The sequence below is a fragment of the Anarhichas minor genome, unplaced genomic scaffold, assembly GCF_050575085.1.
Source record: "Anarhichas minor isolate MPS153535 unplaced genomic scaffold, ASM5057508v1 ptg000136l, whole genome shotgun sequence".
NCBI classification, from domain to species: Eukaryota; Metazoa; Chordata; class Actinopteri; order Perciformes; family Anarhichadidae; genus Anarhichas; species Anarhichas minor.
The window spans coordinates 5,835,098-5,861,311 of NW_027466582.1; the positions used below are offsets into that span (position 1 = coordinate 5,835,098).

At 41.9% G+C, this 26,214-nt stretch overlaps 2 protein-coding genes and 2 non-coding genes across 10 annotated transcripts; 1 reads left to right on the forward strand and 3 right to left on the reverse strand.

The window, feature by feature from the left end:
* Positions 1 to 4,453: 4,453 nt before the first annotated feature.
* eya4 (EYA transcriptional coactivator and phosphatase 4) lies at positions 4,454 to 20,913 on the forward strand. 7 transcript variants are annotated; one of them, XM_076083976.1, is made up of 17 exons: positions 4,454 to 4,575; positions 7,493 to 7,576; positions 8,156 to 8,233; positions 8,915 to 8,981; positions 9,124 to 9,266; positions 9,437 to 9,580; positions 9,831 to 9,913; positions 10,979 to 11,153; positions 12,243 to 12,379; positions 12,620 to 12,703; positions 15,383 to 15,472; positions 16,049 to 16,107; positions 16,633 to 16,793; positions 17,411 to 17,525; positions 17,741 to 17,862; positions 19,068 to 19,168; positions 20,584 to 20,913. In XM_076083976.1, the coding sequence occupies exons 1-17, from the start codon at positions 4,458 to 4,460 to the stop codon at positions 20,662 to 20,664; spliced, it is 1,842 nt and encodes a 613-aa protein (XP_075940091.1). In that variant the 5' UTR covers positions 4,454 to 4,457; the 3' UTR covers positions 20,665 to 20,913. The 7 variants fall into 7 exon arrangements, with proteins under 7 accessions (XP_075940091.1, XP_075940090.1, XP_075940092.1 ...); XM_076083975.1 differs by lacking the exon at positions 19,068 to 19,168 and adding an exon at positions 19,251 to 19,351; XM_076083972.1 differs by lacking the exon at positions 19,068 to 19,168 and adding an exon at positions 19,251 to 19,351 and having other exon boundaries at positions 4,458 to 4,575; positions 9,121 to 9,266.
* Positions 20,914 to 21,864: 951 nt separating this feature from the next.
* Positions 21,865 to 24,889, reverse strand: rps12 (ribosomal protein S12). The gene is made up of 6 exons (XM_076083980.1): positions 24,815 to 24,889; positions 24,644 to 24,690; positions 23,815 to 23,931; positions 23,503 to 23,605; positions 23,104 to 23,205; positions 21,865 to 21,953 (listed from the first exon to the last, which is right to left on the reverse strand). The coding sequence occupies exons 2-6, from the start codon at positions 24,655 to 24,657 to the stop codon at positions 21,891 to 21,893; spliced, it is 399 nt and encodes a 132-aa protein (XP_075940095.1). The 5' UTR covers positions 24,658 to 24,690; positions 24,815 to 24,889; the 3' UTR covers positions 21,865 to 21,890.
* On the reverse strand, positions 23,682 to 23,764 carry LOC142942997 (small nucleolar RNA SNORD100). The gene has a single exon (XR_012952051.1). It is a non-coding gene; the product is annotated as a small nucleolar RNA SNORD100 (small nucleolar RNA).
* On the reverse strand, positions 24,021 to 24,098 carry LOC142942994 (small nucleolar RNA SNORD101). Its single transcript, XR_012952048.1, has one exon. It is a non-coding gene; the product is annotated as a small nucleolar RNA SNORD101 (small nucleolar RNA).
* Positions 24,890 to 26,214: the final 1,325 nt, after the last annotated feature.

The following is a 26,214-nucleotide window of genomic DNA, read 5'->3' on the forward strand; positions in this document are numbered from 1 at the left end:
AGTGTGTAATTCCCTTAAATAAATCATTGTTATTAGAGCTAATTACCTGGGGTACCTGTATTCATCCCTCAGGGATTCCCCGGGCCGGGCAGGTTGTGTTCCAGACCGGTCACCCGGCCAACCGGGTCAAAGGTCACCTATTTAAATGGCTCAGATGACACAAATGGGTCCTTCAGATATCGTGGTCATCTAAGAGTACGCTTAGAGGCCCTTCGTTTTGTTATTAGAGATGAAATTGGGCCTGTGTTATTGCTAGATACGGAAGAAGAGAGAATGACGCAGAATATCTGAATGCAGGAGTTAGTGAGCACGAAGAGTTTTGTATGAGAGGTTTTCATCAGCAGGGTAGTTTTTAGGGGTCTCAATTGGATCATAAATTTCCGTGTATTGGTCTTGATGACTCTCTATTGAGGACAGCTAAAACAAATAAAAAAAAGTTTTAGCACTGAGCAGAAAAAAAAGAAATGTTTCACATCATTTTTCAAAAGATGTGATAAAGAAACAAACTAAATCCATGCATGGAATTGTATTAAATATGGAGTGTTTTTCATGGACGCAGATAAAAGCAGTGAAACATTGAGAGATGTGAGAGACTCCGAGAGGCGGACACTGAGAGAAAGTGTGCAACGGATAAAGCACGATGATAAAAGCTTTTCAGGATCAAAGCCCTTGTGTGCTTGTGTTTTTACAGATCGTGTTGAGACAGAAACAGACAGACAGTTGTGTGTTTCTCTGTGTGTGTGTGTGTGTGTGTGTGTGTGTGTGCGGACGCACATGCGGGCCGTGTGCGCACCCTCGTTTGTATGTAGCCCTACGTGTGCGTTACATGTGGCTTGCAGTTTCTCACGGCCACGCTGGTGATGTCGTGACTGACAGCCTTGTTAAATTTCAGTAAAGCATGAAACGTGACATGAAAGTGGCTTGTGTGTGAGTGTGTGTGTGGGTGTGTGTGTGTGTGCGTGTGTAAAGTGATCCATACGAGGGCACCGGCTAACCTTTGAACCCTGTCTTAAACAGCTAAGTGCTGCTTCTTATTCGCTCTCAGCAGGATCCTCTAATCAGAACCATAACACCACATCGCACACTAACACACACATACACACACACACACACACACACACACAGATGTCCTAGTTTCAAAATACCTGGCGTTTGGTGTCTGCTTGGCCAAGCACTTTCTCTGTACACTTACCTGTGATTGCGATAATGTGCAAATGACTTGAATATATGCTGCATGGGTGAATTTGACCGTGTTTGTATGTGTATTTCCATGTGCCGGTGTGTGTGTATGTGTGTGTTTGGCACCTCGCGCGTGCCCTACACCTCGACAGTGTGTTGACACAGTAATTATAGGGCAGCTGGTACACATTGGCCCTCGCTCCGCCCTGCATTTACTGTTCTAATTAGTTCCTGTTCCAAATAAGAGAGAGGAATTTTAATAGAGAACCGCTGGTCGGCCGCCTAGCGCCGCATACCCACACACACAGCAACGCACATGAAGTCAGTCTGTGTGTGAGTGCGGTGAGTGTATGCTACGTTGGAAAGGCATTGAGGCTGAAGTGTGTTTTCTTAATTCTTCTTCTTTTCTTTTTTTTCTTCAATGATGAAGGAAAAGTTCCAGCACGCGGTGATTTGCCACGACCTCATGTCTCGGTTACCCTCCAAAGTCCAAGCTCAATTTAGTGTCTATGGTGACGCGTTTAAGGGTGAGGAGTGAGCCCTGTGACCTAACATGACCCCACCGTGACCCTCCAACTCTCTAAGGGTTGAGGAAGGGGCTTGAGCTCCGGATGGAGCAGGGTCACGGGTGAACAAGGGAAAGTTAATATCTGTCACTTAGATGCCAGTTAGCACTTCTGTCACGGTGGTGGCTACAACTACGGACACCGGGTTTTGATTTATCATGAATCCTGCATTGTGTGGTAACATTCAAAGGCTCGATGGCAGGAATTTATTTTGTTGTTATTCACAACAGTACATGATACTAATATAATTTCGTTGATTTATAAACGCTGGTTTATGAAGCTGGTTTATGCCCCATTAAACACTAATGTAATGTGTGTGTTTAGTTAACCTCTGCTCTGGTTTCTGTGCAGGTGAAGAAATCACACAGTGAATCTCATGTTCCAGACCCTTCGGACACCAGGTAAATAACATTACATTTTTCAGAAGTCTCTGTGTGTGTGTGTGTGTGTGTGTGTGTGTGTGTGTGTGTGTGTGTGTGTGTGTGTTTGTGTGTGTCCTAGCTCTCTGATCATGGTGCAGAGAGGTGAGGTTTCACTGCAGTTGCAAGCTGTGATGAGGTCATCAACACTTTCCCAAGAACTCAGTGTCTGACACATACACACACACACACACACACACACACACACACAGAGGAAAAGATGTACTGATCAAATCCAAGGACAAGCAAAGGCAGCATGCTGTACACACAGTCATTTATTTACAGCTATTAGTCGATTAATTGATTGAAAATAATCAGCAGCTATTTTGATAATTGATTAATCATTTCCGTCATTCAAATATTCTCCGGTTCTAGCTTCTCGAATGAGAATACATCATTGTTAACCAAATTTATTTTGGTTTTGGGCTTTTGGTCGCAGAAAACAAGACGTTTAAAGTCGTCACCTTGGGCTCTGGGAAGTTGCGATGGGTGTTTTTTCATTTATTTATTTACATTCAGTAAAAAACGAATGACGATAGCAGATGAATCAATAGTGAAAGTAATCGTTGGCCCTAAAACTATTTATTTAACACAATACAGCATACACTGTGTATTGCACTAAGCATATTTTTTCAATGACCAGACATAATGCGAAAACCAGAAAAGAGTTTATGAAACACCAACTCCTGCCATCGCCTCCCGAGAGGAGTGAAACAGAGAGGGAAGGGGAAAAAAGTACACGGAGGGGAGAGACAGAATCATTTCCTGCTGTTGAGAGACAAAATAAAAGGATGAATGAAGAGTGTTGAAGCAGGAGAGAGAGAGAGAGAGAGAGAGAGAGAGAGAGAGAGAGAGAGAGAGAGAGAGAGAGGGCACTGTAATCTGTGAAAGTTCTTAACTATTATTTCCATGTAAAGCCGATATATTTCTAGGCCCGTGTTTGAAATTACTGCTTGGCTCAATATCTCATCCACAATAATGCGGTGTTGGTGTTAAAACAGTTGCCAGTGTTCAAAATGTACAGGAGAGCAGAATGAATGTTTCGCTGTAAATAAGAAGAATGAAGAGTTGACGGAGAGAGTTGATTTAGCGCGTTTATCTTTCGTACGGTTTCTCTTTTGCGCCCTTTTAAGCGGTGTCTTTCTCGTCGACTCAAAGCTATATGTTCATACCTGTCAGTCTGACTGTGGGTTGCAGTCATGTGTGGCGATGCTATCTGCCCATAGCATTGCGATGGCCAGCTTCCAGACAATGACACAAATGTATTATACACACTCTCTTTTAGTACACACACATACACACACACACACACACACGCACATACACACAGATTGGCAGGACGGCAGCCCGCATTTGTTTAATTCTCCCTCCATCTCTGTCATTTCTCGCTTTGATGTCTCACACAAGAGCCCGCCTGTGACCAACCTGCGGGCGGCGTGAGTCAGGGTTCACACACACACACACACACACACACATGCACGGACACGTTTATATGAGGTACTGTCCACACACACTGAGTCAACATTAAACTATGTCTGCCACCAAAGGACATGTCAAAATGTGGGTTTGTGGCAACGGTGAGGAAGAGTCGAGAAAAAGTGTTTAATGTTGCTTTTCTTACAGTGTCCATTCATGAAAGTGTATTAAAACACTTACACCTCCTGGTAGGGGTTGTGAACCCCAGTGTGAGTGGTTGTTGTCCTGTTAACAGCTAATCCGGATCCAAATAAACAAATAAACACTGATGTATGAAAGACAGATTTCTACCATGAATGTGCATCTCCATTCTCTTCATGTCTTTATTTACTTCCTCTTACTCCACACACACTCTCACTTCACCATTACCACCTTGTATGCTGGTTCCAGTCATGCATGTGGAACACATTGTAAAACTAAAGCATGCTGGCAGGCTGTGGGTTTGTATTGGAGCCCAGAAGTGCACACACACACACACACTCACACACACTCCATAAAAGAGCCAGCAGGCCCGCAGACAATGTCTAGCGCCTCTGAACACATGCTCATGTAAGCTAACTGGTACGGAGAAGCATGGAGTTTATGACACGTGTGTGTGCGTGTGTGTGTGTGTGTGTGTGTGTGGTTCCTGTGTGGATATGCAGTATGTCATTGAATGTGTTCAGTGAGATCTCAACGTAATATATAGAGGTGGGAGATTCCCAGCTGTGAGAGCATATTGCTGTTGATCTGCTATTCATTCAAAAATCGCAGTTCATCTTTGTTCCTTTCGTCCCCCTCCTCCCCCTCCTCCCCCTCCCTCCCTCCCTGTAGGTCTATGGAAATGCAGGACCTAGCCAGTCCTCATAACCGTGTGGGAGGTGGAGATTCGACGGGCTCCAAGCTGGACAAGAACAACCTTGGCAGCCCCTCCATCACCACCAATGGAACAGGAGGTGAGAAGGCAGGATATGTTTGTTACTGCAGTAGTGAATGGGCAGTTGTTGGCAGTTGGGTCTGTCCAAAGGTCTTAATAACACTGTGTTTACACTTCTTTTGTACGGTTTAAACAAATCGATAACTTGTAAATTGGTGTGCAAAAGGTGCTGGTAGGAGAATTCTGTTACCATTGGACAGAGACTGGTGAGCTGTTTCCAGCTAAGCTAATCAGCTGCTGGCTGTAGCTTCATATTTACTCTACAAACATGAGAGTCATATTAATCTTCTTATTCAACTCTCAAAAGCGGATTTACTAAAATGGGGAATTATTTCATTAAGTGCTATGTAGACCGATCTATGTTTTCATTCAAAAAAAGACCAGTAAAAGAGCGAGTGATGTCTTTTAAGAAGAAAACCCGCTGTTTCAGTCTACACCTCGACATGTCATAATAGCAGTAATTGATGTCTCATTTCACAAACTAAATAAGAAAATACATGACGTCTAAGCACCTGTATTATACATGCTGTTCATTGTTTTTTCTGGGAGAGATGTAGACGTTTTGATGATATCGAGATTCAGCAGAGATTCATATTGTAAATCACGTTAAGCAAAGTAAACTGATGAGTGTAATACTGTAATGAAATACATTGCCAAATAATCATTTAGAAAGATTTTCAACATGAAGAGATAAGTACTTTGTTCAAGAATTTATAGAGACGGAAGGAGACGTGCACATGCAATCGCACACACACACACACACACACACACACACACACACACACACACCCCACGTTGGTTGGAGGACTTGAGTAAACCACTGGAGAATATGTGTAAACACACGGTGAAGCACTTCTGCTCTTCTTTGCTTTGCAAAGTGTGTGTAGCCTGTGGGTGTGTGTGTGTGTGTGTGTGTGTGTGTGTGTGTGTGTGTGTGTGTGTGTGTGTGTGTGTGTGTGTGTGTGTGTGTGTATAAGCTGAAAACCCCGCTGGAAACTCTACAAGAGCATTAAAGCGTCACAGCTCTCTGAGACGTCAACACCAGTAAACGCTCTCCTCTTTGTCTTTCCTTTTTTCTTCCTTTTCTTTTCCTCCGTCTGTCTGTGTTTCTCTCTTCTCATCTTTTTTTTTACTGTCACACTTGATCTCCTCATCGCTCTGTGCCTCTCTCTGCAATATTTTTTTGACAAGGCAGTTTGATGCACTGGGTGTAAGTGCTTTTGTTGAGGGCGATCCGCTGGGTGTAAGTGCTTTTGTTGAGGGCGATCCTTTGATCTATTGCTGATTTAACAGACAATGGAAACTAATGTAATGGAACAAGTGAGATACCACATTTTAGTCAACTTGATGTGTCAACACACATACACACACACAAACACACACACACACACACACACACAAACACACACACAGTCACATAAATAGCCGTGCTCAGAGCGGACTCAACAGTGCATTCAGACCATATTAGAGCAAGTTAAATCATTTATGATGAGCTCACAGTTAATGGTTAAAGCAGACAGAGCCGGGACTACACGCTCACAGCCAAAACAAACTACATACCCAACATTCCCCTCACCTGACATCAGGGCTCGGGCCCGCGGGCCATCTCCATGGCAACTCATTTGTCTTCATTAGGGCTCATGCAATGGGTTGTGTTGCTCCCCGAGGGGATTAATGAAGTTGAATTAAATGGAGTTCTCAGATGGTCACTGATGATGAGTTTAAATCATGTTCAGAGAGAAAGAAGAAGAGTAACCTAATAAAACAGCATAGAGGATGTTAAAGGTGGTTAACAGGTGTACTTCTCTTTGAAAAATAGTTTGGGAAATATGCTTTATTGCTGTGTCGAGAGTCTCTATCTCTGTTAAAGTGGCTATCATCAATATGTTTGTATTTAGGACGGATCACATGACTACTTGTATGTGAAAGGTAGGACTAACCCACAGATAATTAGCATCCCGCTTTGCAGTTCCCCCTCATCAATGCTGCATGTTTCAGCGTCTTTCAGGTCACAAATGTTTCGCTTCATCAGCGTAGTTTCCGGCCACAGCAGACAGCTGTTTTCCGTCTCATACTTCCAAAAACCCAGTGTACGCTATACCTGCTCAGGACCAAACGGCAGGCAGACAGAGTTAGCAACTAGCTTGTAAACATAGTGGAGCATTTAACATCTTACAAGCCGGATATTTTCTTCGGGAGTTGTCGGAGAACAGAAGTAAACGGTTTAAAGGAGAGCAAAATTGTATACTTTGTTAGGTGGCCAGAAACATTTCAACTCTATCAGGTAACAATATGTCAAAGTTGTGTTTACAGATTGTTCCTGCTGCCCCAAAGTGGTCAAAAATATCAGTTATTGCAGGTTTAAATGTGAAGCTAGAGCCAGGAGATGGTTGGCTTAGTTTAGCATAAAGACTCCAAACAGAGGGAAAGAACTAGCATCGCTCTGTCCGGAGGTAACAAAACCAGCCTGCCAGCCCCTCTAAGCTCACTAACATCTGTATCTAGATTGTTAAATCTGTACGAAAACCAAGAGTGTATAAACAAAAAGTTGTGGTATTATATTCCTTGGGCATGGCATAGTGACTCATTGTCGTCTCCGCTGGTTGCCTGATAGGCAGATGTTTTATGTTTGGGTCGAGCCAGACTGTTTCCCTCTGGATCCATTTTTTAATGCTAAGCTAAGCTAACAATTTCCTGGCTCCAGCGCCATATTTAGCGTACAGATATGAGAGTGGAATTGACGTTCTCGTGTAACTCTTGGCAAAGACAGCAAATTAGCATATTTCCCAAAATGTCAAACAATTTCAATACGTTTTAAATACCAATGTCTACTTTTTAAAATAATCAACACCATGTCCGATATACAGTACCTGAGACTGGCATCTGGTTCTCAGTGCGTCGTGTCCTCACCACCTTCCCACCTTGCACCCCTTTAGGTGAAAACATGACAGTTCTAAACACGGCTGATTGGCTGTTGGGCTGCAGCAGCCCGCCCCCCGCCCCGAGCTCCACGGACTATGGTACAGAGGTGCATGTGTGTGAATCCAAGGCCAGTGGTCGTACAGTATTACTTTAAATGCAAAAGGAATGGGTTTCTATAGTTAAGGCTGGTTTCGAGATCTGATGTTTCTTTTGTTCCAGAATTGCAGTGATTTTCTTTTGCTGTGCAGTGTTCCCTGCTCTTTGGATCCCATTGGATTTATCACAGTGTGTGTGGAGTTTTTACATAGTTGCAGGGTTCCCTCCAATTGTGACATTCATGAAAAGCTGGGGAATTTGATGAGTTTGACCGGGGAAGTAAGGCAATATCAGGGAACTTTGTTAAAGCAATTCGATCATTACCAAACATTTAAAATATCAAGGAGGAGTTAAACTTTTAGGTCATTGTGGTGTTTTGACTTGGTTAAAGTCATTTAAAAGCTGTGAAATCTTCTAATAATTATGGTGGGAACCCTGCAAACAACATTTTCTCCCATACTCAAACTGCATGGTAGTTTTCTTTGTATATGTGTGTGTGTGTTTGTGTGTGTGTGTGTGTGTGTGTGATAGTACTTGATTACTGGCCTCCCCTAACACCGATCTTCTCCGTCTTTCTCAAGTCAAAACAGAGCCTATGAACAACAGCGATACAGTCACTACGTCAGGCGACACAGCACTGGACACGTACGCAGGCTCAGGTAACACACACATCTGCCCAAGAGAAATGTACTCATGTACTATTTCCTCCTAAAGAGGAAAAAAACTAATTCACATGTCTGTACTCGCCAGCTCTATATCAGTCTTTTTTCCTCAGACGAACACACAAGCACCATCATCCATTTCGGCTCAGCGGTAGGCCTGCTGAAAGCTTTAATCCCATGAAGTATTGCCTGTCCTTGGATTGCGTCATCAAAGGCTGGCAGAGGGATGAGAGAGCGCGAGAGACATTTTTACACTTGTCCTTTTTTTTTTAGACTCACACACGACCTTGTGCTCCCTCGCGCTGCAAAACACATACGCACCGAGACACAAAACTATGAAGCAACACACAGCGAGGGTTCAGAAGCAGCGGGGGGGGGGGGGGGTTGGTCAGTATTGAGCTCTGACATCCCAATGACCACAAACAGACATTGTGTTTTACTAAGAGGCCCGCTGTAAGGGTTTCATGGACTACAGTGCTCTCTAAAAGGGAAGAACTTGGCTCCTCTCCATTGAAAATGCTTCAAATGATGTTTACTTGAACAGCGTTTCAACTCAAACAAGCCCGAGGCCTGAACCGTGCCGTTCAGGGGTGCTTTTGTTGAATGTGAAAGGAAACAGAAGATTTGAGTTGACACCATCCATAACCTTGTTGTTTTTGATCATTGTGCTGTTTTTAGTAATCACCAGCAGCGGTTACAGCCCTCGTTCAGCCCACCAGTATTCCCCTCCGCTCTACCCATCAAAGTAAGTCTGGCTTTGTACACAACAGAAGCTGCTTTCAAAGAATCCTTATCAGCATGCCGTCTCCTGTACTTTATCTTTACTGTCCTATTCTGCCGTCATCTGTCTTGCATCTACCTCACCTTTCATCCCTCTCCTCTCCCAGGCCCTATCCTCACATTCTCTCCACACCGGCCGCCCCACCCATGCCGACGTACGCCGGTCAACCCCAGTTCAGCAGCATGCAGCCGTCGACCGTCTACACTGCTTACGCCCAGACAGGACAGGCATACGGACTGTCCTCCTATGGTATCAATAAACACACATTTACAAAGACACACAGTGACACACAGTAGCTGCACTAACAAAACACATATAAGTTATATAATAAATGGAACTACGGGTCTAGCGTATAAAGAAAAACATATTTGTACTGTGAATACAAACACTGTGTAATATTCTTGTTGTTCTTGTCACAGACCTCGGTGTGATGCTGCCGGGCATTAAGACAGAGGGCGGCCTGGCCCAGAGTCAGTCTCCTCTGCAGACAGGCCTCAGCTACAGCCCCGGCTTCACCACACCTCAGCCCGGACAGACTGCATACTCACCCTATCAGATGCCAGGTCAGATGGAAACATGCACTATCAAACGCTTGAGTTTTTAATGCCTCTCTTGTTACTCCCACTTCAATTTGGATTATTTTCCTGTTGAAAAATGGAGGAAATATCGTCAGTATTTTTATATTCTTGCTGGAAATGATCTTACCTTTTTTAATGCTATGACTTTGCACACGGTTTAAGAGTGTTTTCTGATTCCTATTTTGCCTGTCTGCGTTCCCGCTGTCTAATGCCATCCTCTTCTTTGTGTTCCAAGGTTCCAGTTTCACCCCTTCCTCAGGCCTCTACGCCACCAACAACTCAGTGTCCAACCCCGCCAACTACACTGCCACACAGCAGGTACCTCAGAGTCTATATACTGTACGTGTGTCTGTGTGTGTGTGTGTGTGTGTGTGTCCTTCAGTTTAAACCTGCACTGCTGTTACCGTCCAGCTGAAAGTTAGCTCAAGTAACATTTTCCCAGGCCCAATAAGAAAGCCTTTTTCCCAAAGGGAGTTCTTTCCAGAGCAGACCAACCATGCTACATGTTTGCTCTGAGTTTCCTCATTATGCTGGCTCAAATTAAAGATGAGGATTTCGTATGGTGCAGTTGCGATAGTATTTGAGACCAGAAGTGGTTTCACAGTCATGCTCCCACACAATGCTTCCTCTTTCAAGAAATAAAATCTAATTACACTGTGAACTTGCAACAAACTTACGAGAGAAACAGACAATGAATCTTTGTGAAAGAGTGTTTTGTTCTGAATATTTCTCCATGTCCATGTGATGAATTGTATTGTGGTAGTAAAATGCTTAAAGGGGATTTTAATGTTCCACTATGATAGATGTGGCTGTTTAGGGGGAGAAAAGTCAAGGTTTGGCTTGTGTGGGTGGATTAAGGGGAATATAGTGTGTGTGCGTGTGTGTGTGTGTGTGTGTGTGTGTGTGTGTGTGAGAGAGAGAGACGGAAAGGGAGAGAGAGACTTATAGACAGCAAGTCTGTGTGTATACAGTATGTGATGTGTGATTGTGCATGCTTGCATACACACTTTGCTGACTACGCACAAACTGTGCATGTGTGTGTGTGTGTGTGTGTGTGCATTCATGTGGTGTGCTCCACTTAATAAAAAAAGGACTTGTGGAGATGGACGTAGTGACAGGTTTAGAGAGCTGACTCATAAAAGCGCCCATCTCCACTGGGACAGTAAAAAACAGCAACACAAGGGCTTTAGCTGCTTTGGACATATAAACTACAGAATCGAGGGAATAAAAGATTAGAGAAATGAGAAGGAACACTTGTAAAATCTCTCTTCAAGAGTCAGTTTGAACCTCTCCAGACAAGGGAAACATCTCAATTTTCCTATTCTTTTTTTTTTTTTTGTCTTTACACTCTTGTGTGCTCATAATTCATGTCATTCTCTGCAGGATTATCCCTCATATACGACGTTTGGCCAAAACCAGTATGCCCAGTATTATTCCGCCTCCACTTACGGGACTTATATGACCTCCAACAGCGTGGATGGCACAGGCTCCACGGCAGCCTACCAGCTGCAAGATCCCGCCCCTGCCATGACCGGACAGGCTGCTGAACTTCACCCAGGTTTCTATTTTAATGAAGAAGCAGATTCATGAATATGCAAACAAATGCAAGGTTCCTCACCGCTCAGTCATACTGGCTCCGTGATCTTGTAAACAGTAGAAAAATACCACAGTTTGGGTAACTTGAGTTCAAAACTCTCTTTCACCCATGATGAAGCACAGGAAGTAACTTCAGACTGCAGCCATAGTTATTTGGCATCGCACTCGCTAATTGGAGGGTCGGCGCATGTTTACATTAGCCTCAGAGGATTTGATTAGAGTGAATTTATGTTAAATATTGCACTTTTATAGACAGGTCAGAGAGAAGGAAAAGAAGACAAAATAAGAAGGAGTAAGTAAACCCATGTGTACAGAAATATGGCTTGGTATTCTTTTTTTCACAATTTCCCTTTGGTTTATCTTTGCTGTAATTCAGGAAGCCTAATTAAAGGATTTCTCTTTTTTTCTCTCCTCTTGGAGTTACAGTTGGTATCTGTTTTGTTTTTTTGTTGTTTTTTGTCGCTCACATAGTCTGTGTCTTTATCCCCCCCCCCCTTCTCTCTTGGTCCCCTCCCTCTCCCCCTGATTGAGACATAACAATATGAGAGCCGAAGCTTAGAGTCTGGTTCTGGTTACCACACAGCAGTGGGAGCATATGGCATTAGGAGGAATGTGTGTTGCTCACATGTATATGCTCTTGCAGAATTTTGTATCTTTGCAAAAAAGCATCATATTACCTTTTAATTTATTGCACAGCTCCATCTTCCCCCTCCTCTGTTAAATCTTTAACATTGCATGTTATCATGAATCAGTCAGAGTACCATTGGTACTTTTCTTTAGGTCCATTGGTAGTCTTGAAGTTGATCTGCTGTGCCAATTACCTTGAATTATTAAACCTGACTAGATGGCTTATTACCGTATACAGTCTGAGTTATCGCTTTTCCTGAAGTAGATACTCTAAAACACCTGTGGGATCAGCTCAAACCACATCATTACAGATGCTTTAATGCAGCGAAATACAGTTTGTGATTGCTTGTGCAGACATTTGATCGTTTGTAAATTCAAAATGTTTCAAATGTTTAGCCCTGCCTGTGTTTCCATACAGTCTCAGGGGACTTTGATACAGTGCAGAGCCCCTCCACGCCCATCAAAGAGCTGGATGACCGAGCCTGCCGGAGTGGGGGGTCCAAGTCCCGGGGCAGGGGCCGCAAGAACAACCCCTCCCCTCCCCCTGATAGTGACCTGGAGGTAAGGGGCCGAAAAACACCCACTGACTGAGCACTCACTGACTGAATATTCCATTTAAATCTCAATGGGTATGCGCTATCCCATTGATCGTCATCCTCTCTGTTCACTGAAGTCTCAAAACAACAGAGGAGAGGGCTGATAGAGACCAGGACCACCCATGTCCCTGTCCAATTAATGCACATATGGGCTAAACGGATGGACATAACCGTCTTTCATCGTCTCACTTGTTTTGCTCTCCAGAGGGTGTTTGTGTGGGATCTGGACGAGACAATAATCGTCTTCCACTCTCTGCTCACGGGCTCCTATGCACAGAAATACGGCAAGGTAAGATGCTGCCTTCACTGGCTGTCTGTTATTATTGTGTTTTAATCTCTATCGCCATCCTGCACCATGTCAATCTATCAACGCGGAATCAGCAATAAGCCTGAAGTATACCAGCAGTGAGTCAAAAAGGGTCTTTTTGTTGCCCTGGGCTTTGCCTCACAGGCCACATACAAGCTATGCCACGCCCTGTGATTGGTGGAGGTTGTTGCGGCCATAGACAGCATCCCAGAAAGGCCTGAAAAGAATTATCATTATTTTTTTTTTTAAATGTTTTTAGTATATATTGATTGAGTTAATTTTCTCCTAAACGTAAATAATTGCCCTAGAAAGATGAATATTGGTCAAAGATTAGTACAAGTAAATATGAAAATATAAGATACGCCCATGAACTTACATTCAAAAGGCCTCAGTTTAACTTTTATCCAGTTTTTTATTAAATGGAACTCACAATGACATTCCAATAAGCTTAATTTCCCTCAATATTTTATCTCAACATCACATCCACTACTTTAGGAATATTATAGTCAATTTGTGATTATGACCACATACATAAAAACTCTTTAAATGTACTATATATTATGTTATAGGAATACATTAAAAGTAATGTATAACTGCTATTGCTTACATTAGTTTAATCATAATTTAACATGCACATTTCTCACTTGGACAGACGTTTATTTCGATCTTCATTTTGAACTTATTTGGTGGTCTCGCCCTCTCATCTAGCAGCTACACTGTTTATAGTTTCCTTTCTTTTAATAGTTCTTGGCTCTGATCTGGGATCATCCTATGTGGCCAAGGCTACAGATTTTTTTTTATTGGGTGATGTCGTTTCCTGTGGGCACCTGCGTAGCCACCAGCCAGCCTGTACGGGCTTTGCTTCCTACTCTGCAGCCTGCAGAGTCCATTCTGATATTCTCGTTTGGTAGTCAAAGAAAAGCTGGCACAGCATATACACACACCATTTGGAGCCAGACTCACATAGAGCCATAGGTGGCCCGGCGTTTTACAGATAGGGGGCTGTAGGCATTGATGTAATTTTTATTGGCTGTGCAGTGGAGTTTGGCGATTGGTCATTAATGGGCATAACTTGGGTGCTTGTGCATCTGTCTTTGTTAGGAGTTTTAAAACCTTCAGAATGAGGCCGTTTTTGAATTTTAGGACACTGTCTGATCCTCACTTCCTCAAAAGCCTGTTTGAGGGTTCAGGTTTGGTTTTCAGGGTCAGGTTAGAATTAGGTTTAGGTTGGGCATTTAGTTGTGATGGTTAAGTTTAGGGTTAAGGGCTGAGGAACGCATTATGTCAATCAGTATTTGTTTTACTTCATTTGTGGGGCCCCGCCTTCCTTTCGGGGACAAAATGCATTTTCATTTTAGGGTGAAGACTTAATGTACCTTTTTAGGATTATAATATCACCAGTAGAAAAGTATTTCTCCTGACTTGCAAAGATATAATGAATGAAATGTTAAAGGCTCAAATAAGGTTTCATGTGACCTCTGATAACGTGCCATGTTTTGTATTAAAAATAATTTTAAGAGCATTTGTTCACCTCGTTTGCTGCTGCTCTCAAGAAATGTCGTGGCAGCTGTGTCTGTTCACACCTCGCCCAAAATAGTGTTTACACTGTTGACATAGCAACCACGAGACCTAAGCACCCTTCTCATACGGGCTGTGAGGGTCTATCTGCTCTAAACGATGCTTCACTTTTTAATAAATATACATACATACACACAGAGTTATTATAACGATCACGAGGTGTTGAGTTTCCGGCGCTCAAATGATAACAGCAGAGGTGGAGAGTGGAATTGTTTCAAGCTACTTTTGCCGGGACAAAGTAGTAATTATCTGTGGTTGATTGAACTTGTCTGGCAAACTATTTTTTTTTTTTTTTAAAAGGCCGCCTCAGCCTTTATGGAGCCCAAAGCAACAGCCCAATTCAACTGCTCAAAGGGAATAAACACATTTCCGCCGCGAGTGTTTCGACACCCACTGATGTCAGTAACTCTCTTTGGCTGGCAGCCAACATAATCATTACCTGAGAGGCATAAGTGCCTCTTGTCTCTGTGATTGACAGGGAAGCAGGAAAATAAATGCAGTCAGAATTGCTGCTTTCACTATTAGCAGCTCTCAAGTTCTGGAGAGCGCTATACACACTTTCTGTGCCCGTGTGCCTCGCTCACTTTCACTATCTTTCCTGTTAGTTTCTTTCTATTCTGGTCGTCTGACGGCGTCAGCGAATCGTGCGGCAAGCTGTCGTCCCTTGCTGACCTATCACAGATGATGGTTTTTGCAGCTGAGCCCCCGGCTCACACATACACGCACAAACCATTCACATACCACATACACTCTGTATCCCTTTGAGGGTGCCTACTCTCTGCAATACACACATGAAGACACACACTCCCCCCCCCCACAAACACCCCACCAGCACCAAGCATGAGGAATGTTGATGGGACAGAACAAGTGCAACCTGTCTGTCAGCATCTGCTGTGATGAGTGGAGCGTACCAACTCTAAAAGTGAGCGTGTGGGGGCCAGGGGTGTGAATTTGGGAAGAAGTAGGAGGCGTGTCAAAGCAGAAACCTTTTTTTGGGACAAGAGGAAGTGACGTCTCTCAAATAGTTTTTCATAATGGTCATGTCATGACGGTAATGATGATGTTATCTTCCTCTTCCATTAGGACCCTCCGATGGCGGTAACGCTGGGTCTGAGGATGGAAGAGATGATCTTCAACTTGGCGGACACACACTTATTCTTCAATGACCTGGAGGTGAGACACACGTCACACTGATACAAACAAAAACACACATTTAAAAAATGTAAAGGGCATGCTGAATAAGATTTTCTTGCGCAGTATTCACATTTTGCACAGGGCACAACATTAAGCGCTTAAATACTTCTACTAGTACTACTGTACTACCCTCTATTGGTGTAAAGTGGTGTAACATACCACTTATCGTCAGGGCTGCACCATGTTTATATTCTAATTTTAGTGCATGCTGTTTTGTTATAATTGTTTGTATGAAAAATGGATAAATACATTGAATAGCTGTAAACATATTTCTATACAGAGCTAATTTGTGACTTTATTTGTCTCAATACAGTTTACAGTTACTATATATGTTGGTATTTATATATTATCTATTTTTTCATGCTTCATTTCTATGTATTAAATGCTCACAATGTGTGCAGTAAAGTGAAGTTATCTACCCATACATCTGTTCTTGTACTTCTGCTGCTGTGACACTTGAATTTTCCCTGCATGGAATCAGCGGTCTTATTGTAACGTATTTGTGTTACTTGTGTCTGTGTGTGTGTGTGTGTGTGTGTGTGTGTGTGTGCACAGGAGTGTGATCAGGTACACATTGATGATGTGTCATCAGACGACAATGGCCAGGACTTAAGGTGAGGATATAACTATTCACATTGTTTAAGTAATACGTTTGATGTAAAAATTGTTGAAGTTATTGAAAAAGATAATCATTTCCAAATCACAGTATTTTTTTCTGTTGTTTGGCTGTTTTTATTGATAATATATCGATATGTAACTGTAAAATATTTTGTAAAGATATAACAAGTGAGCTTTCAAGTCACTTTGAAAGGTGTTTAGGTTTTATAACTTTGGATTGAGCACAGCTAGCTAGTTTCCCATTTCCAGTTTCAATGCTAAGCTAACGGCTGCTGGCCGTAGCCTTATTGGACTGCAGTTATTTAATGATTTAGTTCCTCTCATCTAAATTAACTCTCAGGACAAAAGCATAAAATATCTTTATTTCTTACTATATCTTTGCATTTTAAAGGTAGTAATGAATTGCATTCGTATAAATACACACTGCCAGTGTTTATAGTGCTGAATAATGAATAACCGTTTGATCTTTTTGTTCTACCAGAGGTGATTTTTCAAATAAAACATATCATTATTATTGACAGTACTTACAGTTTTGCAACTGATGGCTTCCATGCAGCTGCAACCAGCGCCAACCTGTGCCTGGCTACGGGTGTCCGCGGCGGGGTCGACTGGATGAGGAAACTGGCCTTCCGCTACCGACGAGTCAAAGAGATGTATAGCACGTACAAAAACAATGTGGGGGGTAAGCCAATCCGACAGGAGTTTGCTGGACACTGGGGATAGACCGGAGGGTGATAGAGAGAGGCAGGTTTTCTTTATTTGAACGTGTAAATTGTCTACCAGATTAAAGATCACGGATTAAAATTGTGTCTGAAAAGATTCATGGACAAAGGCTACAGTGAATAATAGGTTTAACAGCATAATAATGTTAAATGTATGATGCTTCAACTGAAAACTGAGTTTTAGGAAACCTTTTCTAACAGCATTAATGAAAAGATTATTTTAAAATAAAACTGGATTTGGAAGAATTAAATAAATACATATTAGTGGACGTAACATGCAGTATATGCATGCTGTCCATTTGTATTTGATATAGATAAAGAATTCAGTCAATCTTTATAAAAACAGCAAACTACTGTATATAGTGATTTATATCTTTTTCACCAATTAAGCTAAACCTTCATCATTATAGTTTGTAAAGCCATAATGTGATATATCATGAAAGGCCCACATAACGACCATATGGATCTAACCCTAGTGGACTCTACTCATTGTGTCTTTACCTTTTGCTGCTTTTAATTAACCTGTGTGTGTGTGTGTGATGCTTTGAGGGTTTAATAAAGTCATGCTGTGTTTTAGGTCTGCTGGGTCCTGCTAAAAGAGACGCCTGGCTGCAGCTTAGAGCAGAGGTGGAGGCTCTGACCGACTCCTGGGTCACCCACGCACTCAAGTCTCTGTCCATCATCAGCTCCAGGTGCTACTTCGTTATATGTGTGTTCTTTCTTTCACAGAGACTGATATCGCTCCCCTACTCCTCCCCTACACGTTAACTAATCAGATCAAGATTTAGAGCGTGGGAACTAAGTCACGGACATTAACTCGTGATCCATTAATCCCTCTATCGATCCGTTTCATCTGTCCTTTCACCCACTTTTACACAAGACGCTCTGCTCTCTGTCTGTCCCACAGGAGTAACTGTGTAAACGTAATGGTGACCACAACGCAGCTCATACCAGCGCTGGCTAAAGTTCTCTTATATAGTCTGGGATCTGCTTTCCCCGTCGAGAACATTTACAGTGCAACAAAAATAGGTAAGGCACACATGTTCCATAAACTCCAAACAACAATCTCATATTGATGGAAAGGATGAATGACCGTAATTTAACATCAACTGACTATATATTCGACTTGTGCTATTTTAACGGTGCAAATGTCACATGTGTTTTGTTGGTTGTTCATTATTTCTGATGTTTCTTCATCTCCTCCATATGTTACTGATATCCTGTTTCTTGTATTGATATTTAACTTCTTGCTTCAGTTGGGCTCAGGTTCACTGAACGGCTGGTTGGGAATGTTTGAGTTGTGTTTTATTTTACACCCTGTGTGTGTAACTGAACCCAGTCCACATTAAATCAATAGATCATGCTGGCTACACTTTTGCCAAACACACACACACACACACTCGACCTTGAGCAAGAGGCTATAGTAGTATACTATAGTAGCAGTAATTTTATATATGGAATTAATTAATAAAATGACTATGATAATAATACATTCTTATCTTAATCAGTGCTCCCTGTATATTAATACAATTACAGTAACTGTTAATGTGTCATGATTCAGGGTTATGTGATAATTCTCAGTGTCATTTTATACAACTTTACAGTAATTACATGAATGCACTGTGAAACAGAGACCTTGACTGGCATAACTTGTAACATTGGGGATATAATTAAGCCGCGTGAAATGAATTATTTTTGTATTTTTAAGGTCGAAACGCAGCATTAAATTGTGAATTTCAATCCCAAAGTGACATTGCGTATGTGATTAAAAGCACTAAATAACTTATTATAACTCTATTGAGTGCAAGCTTACATAATTAATTTATTCTAAATCAAGATGACCAGTATTTTTTCTTCTTAATTGCTTCATGACGTTTGGTGACCTCACGTGATTCCAGCATAGCTCCACCCACTTTTTTACCTGAGCAGCAGTCTAATCAGCCAGAATGATTGAAAGCACCTGCGTGGGTGTGAAGGGTCTTTATGTTTAATCACACGCGTATTATTCAGTTGGTTACACCAATGTACCGCAAACACTTAGGAAAGAAAGCCAAGTGCGTGTGTTGATGTTAGACCCAGTTTGTTCAGGTGTGTGTGCGCGTGTGTGTGTGTGTGTGTGACAGCCTCCTCTCCTTCACCTCACCCTTGATGCACACAGCTTTGCATTGTCATGTGTTTTATTTCCATCTAAACAATAAAGAAAAAACCTGTGAAAGCCATTTGTTTGTCTCTAGGCAAAGAGAGCTGTTTTGAGCGTATAGTCTCCCGCTTTGGCACTAACATTACATATGTTGTGATTGGCGATGGGAAGGATGAAGAGCATGCGGCCAGCCAGGTAAACAAACGACTTCTGAACTGTGACGCCTCTGACCTTGTGACCCTCCTTCCTCCCCCTTGTTTATTTGTTTTTTTTGCAGGAAAAGAGAGTTGCTTTGAGCGCATAATGCAAAGGTTTGGCAGGAAAGTAGTGTATGTTGTAATTGGGGACGGTGTGGAAGAGGAGCAGGCGGCCAAAAAGGTAATGGACACGCAACCTCACCGTGACCCCGCCTTCTCCACACAGTGTGAGCTCTGATTGGACGAAGCCTGCCTTTCTTTGCTGTAGAGGATTTGTGATGGTCGTTTACTTTTTTTCTGTTCTACTTGCTGTTTTTTATTTGTTTTTTTATGGAGTTACGGGAGACTTATGATTGCAACTGTCAGGGTGAAGATCTGAGATTGCAACCTTAGTCAAAGATACCAAATTTATGAGCCACCTGCAGCTAAATTGAATCATATACTTCCTGACTCAACTTGATTTGTGTCACAATTGACAAAAAGAATGACTGCTAAAAATGTACACAGAGATTAAGCTTTGAACAATCTCATTCATTTCAATGAATCAAGCAATAATGCTGGTTTTTATCCAGTGGTGTGTGGAGTCTTATTTTTCATTCATACTGCAATATATGTGAGAGAAAAGTAGTTATATCACAACAAAACCGAAGTACGTAGTGATATACTAGGACACATTTCCTCAAGTGTGAATATAAATCCCATCTCTTCTCCAGCTTTGGGTTTCATTCATTATGCTGGGTGCTGGGATTGTTAAAGGAACAGTCTGACATTATGGGAAACGTGCCTATTTGCTTTCTTACTGAGAAGATTTATACTGTCCGTTGAACATAATGCTGCAACCAGTTAGCCTAGCTAAGAATGACGTCTGAATAAAGGGGGAAACAAGTAGCCTATTCAAAGCTAACAATCAGGTTTCCTGGGTCTTTATAGCCCACTAATTAACAGATTATACATTGTTTAATTCAAACAATCAGCAGTGTGAAAACAACATTGACGTCCCTCATGAAACCAGTCATGTTTACACTTTTGTAAAGATATAACAAGTGAGCTTTCAAGTCACTTTGAAAGGTGTTTAGGTTTTATAACTTTGGATTGAGCACAGCTAGCTAGTTTCCCATTTCCAGTTTCAATGCTAAGCTAACGGCTGCTGGCCGTAGCCTTATTGGACTGCAGTTATTTAATGATTTAGTTCCTCTCATCTAAATTAACTCTCAGGACAAAAGCAGATGTCTATTTCCCAAAATGCTGAACTCTTCCTTTAGGCCTTGGGATTGCATGGGTTTTTGTTTGCAGTGCTTTTGCAAAGCAAGCAGCTACAAGCTACTGTAGTGTAGCTTGCATGACTTCAGGTGGCGGTGTGCAGCTATGAAAAACTACAGCTGTTGGTTCTAATGATTTATGTTCACTCCACAGCACAACATGCCTTTCTGGAGGATATCCAGTCACTCTGACCTGCTGGCACTACACCAAGCACTGGAGTTTGAGTACCTGTAACTCTAATAGCAATATGGACTCATGCAATGTTACCGCAGACATGGTCAGCCCCCTTCTTTTGTACAACTATTTAAGAACAAATACACTGCATCCGTTTTTGTGATTTTTTTTTTTTTTTTTTGTCTCTGACAAAACTCTGAACGGTCTTAAGAAGCAACGGTGGTAAAGAAAAGAACAGTTGAGAGATGACTCCAGTACCAAGCTCAGCCCCCCTCCCAGGTTGCAATGCTGGGAACAGACCGCTGTGAACCCCCCCCCTCTCCTCCCCAATATCTACCGTCCTTGCAGCTATAGCTGACTGAAAGCCTGTTCAGGCTTAAGACTTCCCTTGGCCTGGGAGAAGACATTTCCTGGGCACCTCCTTGATGTTTGGTTTGTTCTGGTGCACACAGACTAGTATCAGGCCTGTTGGTCACCTCGGACGAACTATCTTCAAATACGGGCTTTTCTGTACAGCCATTCTGTGTGCGGGAATAACAGCAGCTTTTTTTTGTAAGCGTTTTCTTCCTGGTGATATAATCACCACAACACAGTCTGCATCAGAAACTTGTGTAAATTATTTACAATAAACTTAAGGGACAGTGGTGTATGTTTTTTTTGTCAAGGAAAGGAAATTCAATGTTTGGGGTCTTTGTTTTTTCCTCTGAATTTTTGTAATTGTTTGGGCGGGGGGGGGGGGGGGGGGGGATTAAGGATGTGCGTCATGATGTGTTGTGCCTTAATGTGTTTGAATGTCTTTTCTTTATTCAGAAATGTCTGTATGTAGATATAAAGGAGAACTTATCCAAATGACCCATGCACCTTGTCTTCTCTAATCTTCAAACTGATCAAACTTCAGATTACAACCAAAAATAAATGAATGTAGTGCGGCACATTACTGAAAATGCCTCGTCTCCTGTAAAGCACACATTTTATAAATAGGAAATACCCACAGACTTTCATAATTGTGGTGTAAAAATCATAAACACCCCACAATTTGAGCTCAAATCATCTCAGTGGCACTCGTTCTTCCTGATGTTATCGTTTACCACCATGATGAACTGTGCAGTGTTTACATTTTTAGTTCAGCAAGCTGAAATAGTTACATATTTAAACAGACCATGATGTAGAGCCACTGCCAGTACGTTTGATTGTAGCTGACTTACTGGTGGTCAATTAAATATCCAAAGGGGGAAAAAAGAAAACACTTCAGACAACTGCTACCATTTTCACTTTTTATTGACATTTTATTTCTTGCCTTTGAAGTATTCCTCAATCACATCCTTTGCTTGAGACTCCTTGCCATAGTCCTGTAGACAGAAAAGATAGTTTGAGATGAGCAGGGTAGAGACTCTGCTAAGCATCAAATCACAGCCCTGGTGATTTTACTGGCCAGTTAAGCTAAGTCACATCTGTGTCAGTGTATGTCAACCAAAATATCAGCACAGACATGCCAAAGGTGTGTTTGAGATCATCTAAAATGTTAAAAAGGGGGCCATGTGTATTCTTATAAACTAAAGTGTTTACATTGTGAGGATCCTTGAGGTCTAAAGACGTAGTTCTAGTGCATTTACTTCCTCATAAAACATGTGCAAAGCCAACTCAAGCATTTCAAATACAGCATTATTTACATTGCGGTATAAGTTGGCACTTTTAACGCTACTATTCAGTGGCCATTGGGTGCACGAGACTGAAAACTGTGGAGCCATTCGCTACTAGAAGTAAAAACTTCAACAGGAAACTTTGATTTAGAAACTGCCTCCTCAAAAGTGTGTCCACCAAAGCGGAGTGACAGGTGTAATTTCAGATATATAATAGTTTATCCAATACATATGATACATGTTGGCAAACCAAATCTTACTTTCTTAAAGGTACATGCCATTATAAGTTTGTATTAACACTCAAATATCCGGCCTAAAAACATCTTTCAGGCTCTGCACTAAATGACACCAAGTGAGCAACACTTTTGACACAGTCTATGCATCTGCTTGTTCCCACATTTTGAAGCCATTATAAACATGTTACGTGGAAATACTCTAGTTGTCTTGTGCATCATCTTACACATTTCCCCAAAATACAGAACTAATAATATCTTTGGAAACTAGATATTAAAACAGAGGTATTTTGATTTGGACAAATACAGCTCCCACAGCTGAGTTTAAAAGAAGGATTACAGTGATGACCAGTCACTCGTGGTGCTCTGTCACATGTTCCTATTTGTAGCCATTCTTAGGGACCCCAGACATCACAGGTAGACGACGGGGCTCGTACCCTGGCAGTCATCTAGCCAAACGTTATCAACAACAGCTGCATGGCACGAGGCACAGCACCTGCACTTGACTGGCAGATCTCGTTGAGTCAATGCATATACTCAACAGCAATATGTAGGGAGTTACGTCAATTCCATTCGGTTTTTGGCTTGAAAGCAGGCCAAATATAAAGTCCCAGAGCATCATTTACCTTGACCACGACACAGCTGCAGCCCACAACCTTGCGGGGTTTGCCCTCACGGTCGATCTTGCACAGACCGACCCACTCGCCGAGCTTCTTGTTATCGTCCACCTGAATAGAAGCGAAGACAGCATTTTTAAACTTGTGTCACACCTGACTAATGTTCACTCAAGTGTAGGCACATTTGCTTTCACATAGTTTTTAAACAATACTTGTGCCACAATGTGCAAAATGTGGGTACTCTTGGCTTAATCTGACATAAATTGGGTAACCGTGGCATTCTTGACACATAATGCCAACTTCCAACTCAAATTTCAGTATCTGAAGTCTTGATTTATAACATTACTTCATGACCTCGTGCTTTTCATTTTAACATGTGAATTTGGTGTCGGGGAGTAAGCTCGGTACCTTTATCAGGTTGATCTGATGCTCAGCACAGAGGGCTTCCACCAGCTTCACATATGTGGGCTCATCGCAGTTGCCTGCAAGGGCGCAGAGATGGGCTTGACGCCTGCAAAAGAACACAAAATCATCAAATAATTGCAGTAGGGGCGTACACATCATTTGCGCATCTCAAAATCTGACCGCACATCTCAGACAAATTGGGTGACATTGGCAAGCTTCCACACTAGAGTTCAGTAGAGGGAGCCAAGATATCATCAGAGATACACCCACTGAGAACAAAACCAAATATTGATGACTTAAAATAATTAAACTTACTTGTCCAGGGCCTTGGCAGCCTCACGGATACCACGGGCGAGGCCATCGTGGATGAGTGCGGTCTTGAGCACTTCAGGGAGAGCAGTGTTGACATCCATCACACCTCCAGCTGCGACGCTATCAAAAACAGGTGGACAAGGGGGGAAAAAGTTGAAACTTCACCAATATGGACATGGCAAATTAGTGGATTCCAGCAGAGCTTCCCGGCATTGTCAGAGAGAGGATCTCACTCATTGATGAGTGAAGGGGTATCCGACAAAAGAAAGTTAAGTCATCATTCAAGCGCCAGAGCTCACCTAAAATCCAGGTTTATGCCTCAGTACAGATGGAATGCTTATTTTCATTTTATCTGGTTTCATTAAATATTGCATATGCCATTAAGTGCTTTGAGCTTTTTCAGCTACTTTTAAATTCAGATTACTGCTCATAGTGGGAATCCGTTTAGTACAATTCATGTAGCATCTTCACGTTGCTACAACCACTGACTTTTTGAGACATAGTGAAGTTACTTGACTTAGCAGAGCAAGCACATGAACGTTAAACCATCCATACACTGTATGCTTGACTGCTGTAACCTTAATAACATGACACGCGGAGCTATGAAGTAGCCCCTTTCTCCGTTATCATGCAACTGTGCGAAGCTAGTCGGTTAGCTTTAGCTTGTGCAAATCAACAGGCTACACCTAACAGTTATCACCGCCAGCACCAAGTGACGTTTCCCAAAATACTTTAAAAATACAGCATCACAGAAAGTCAGCGCCGTTTTGTTGGTTAGAAATCCCGCATTGTGGGCTAACGTTAGCAACAACATAAAAAGCTTCATGCTCACCCTTCCTCGGCCATTGTTGATTAATGATGGATGGTGTACTTAAAGTTCTGCAATAAAGAACGGAAATGAAAGGAGAGTTAGTATCCATCACAAACAGCTCACTGTGTTGAATTTATATATTGAGATGTTTGATTAATCTTCTAGATTGTGCCGGCAGTCGAAGAAACGTACCCTGTCCTCCTCACGGGTAGCGGTTAAAGAGGACGTCATATCCGTGCGACATTGCTTTAAGTTCACCAGGCCCCCGTCTGTGCAATGGCGTCCAATGTGCTGCCTGTTGTAGTTTCAATGCTCAGGTGAAAACAAATAGATAAAACATTAATAAATAACTAAATTAATGAATACATGGAAAGTATGCAGTATAAGATTAAAATAACTATAATTTGTAAAACAAAACTCAATATCATGTAATGTTTTTATTCTTGTTTTCTTTTACAACTGAAAAAAGTAAGATACTGTCCAATATTCCAGAGTCCCTGAAAGAGTTACTCGTATTAACTTTTCACTCCATTAATGTACATTTTAAGCTATTTTTTATTGCTTTATTTGATAAGGGACAGTGCACATTAATAAAAACATTGCTGTAAATGCGCCAGAGTTAGCCAAGAGGCTATTTTTCATCAGTAGTCCCAAGGCAGTTGTTACAAAGTAAACCTAAAAACAGAATATAAGATAACATTTACATGGTTATACAATATTGACCCTTTACAAAGCGTGCACAAACATTGAAAGAACTGAGAATATACTCTGCATACCGTTGAGTTTCGCATTTTGTTAGTTCACACATAAATTGTGGTTACTTCTGTCACTATTAGAGGTAACTATGGTTAGACCTGTAACCTTTAAGTGTGGTTGTATGTAATTTTGGTGACACTATGGTCTGCTGGGGCAGCAGCATCTCGACAGCCGACAGGAAGAGACTTAACAAACTTGTCAAGAAGGCCAGCAGTGTGCTGGGGTGTCCACTGGAAATGGTGGAAGTGGTGGAAGACAGGAGAATGATGGATAAGCTATCATCCCTGATGGACAACACCTCTCACCCCATGCGGGACGCCCTGGCAGCTCTGTGCAGCTCCTTAAGCCACCGGCTGATTCACCCCCGGTGTGTGAAGGAGAGGTACCGCAGGTCCTTCCTTCCTGCCGCTGTCAGGCTGCACAACCAGCTGTGCTCCCAGTAGACCACACAACACAACATCATGCAATAAAAAATATTCTGTCTGTATAATATTTTTAGTTATATTTGAGTTATTGTGGATTTTTTTACTTAATATTATTTACTGTTTATTACTTATTTACTTATTTATAATTGTTTTACTATGTCTCTTGTTTGCACTATATGCTGCTGTAATCCTGTAAATTCTACTAATAAAGGATTGTCTTATTTTATCTTATATGTTGCTGTGCTGATGCTCTGATCTGATTCGTTAATAAAAAACCCAGCTGAACTGAACACTTTGAATTGTTGAGGTCTTCTAAGGGAAAACCCCTTGCTGGCCACAACATTAATCCTTACCATTATGTGTACATTATTGTGTTTCCATAAAGCCAGATTATACAGTACTATCTCAGCT

Bases quoted from the DNA above. Each gene is read 5' to 3' on its own strand.
- rps12 (XM_076083980.1), bottom strand. The intron at 23,606-23,814 runs GTAAGTTTAATT...GTTCTTTTGCAG, and splicing joins GCTGCCAAGGCCCTGGACAA to GCGTCAAGCCCATCTCTGCG. The intron at 23,206-23,502 runs GTACCGAGCTTA...GCTTCTATTCAG, and splicing joins ATCAGATCAACCTGATAAAG to GTGGACGATAACAAGAAGCT.
- eya4 (XM_076083972.1), top strand. From the start codon at position 4,458: ATGGAAATGCAGGACCTAGCCAGTCCTCATAACCGTGTGGGAGGTGGA. The intron at 9,581-9,830 runs GTCAGATGGAAA...TTGTGTTCCAAG, and splicing joins CTCACCCTATCAGATGCCAG to GTTCCAGTTTCACCCCTTCC. The intron at 12,380-12,619 runs GTAAGGGGCCGA...TTTGCTCTCCAG, and splicing joins CCCCTGATAGTGACCTGGAG to AGGGTGTTTGTGTGGGATCT.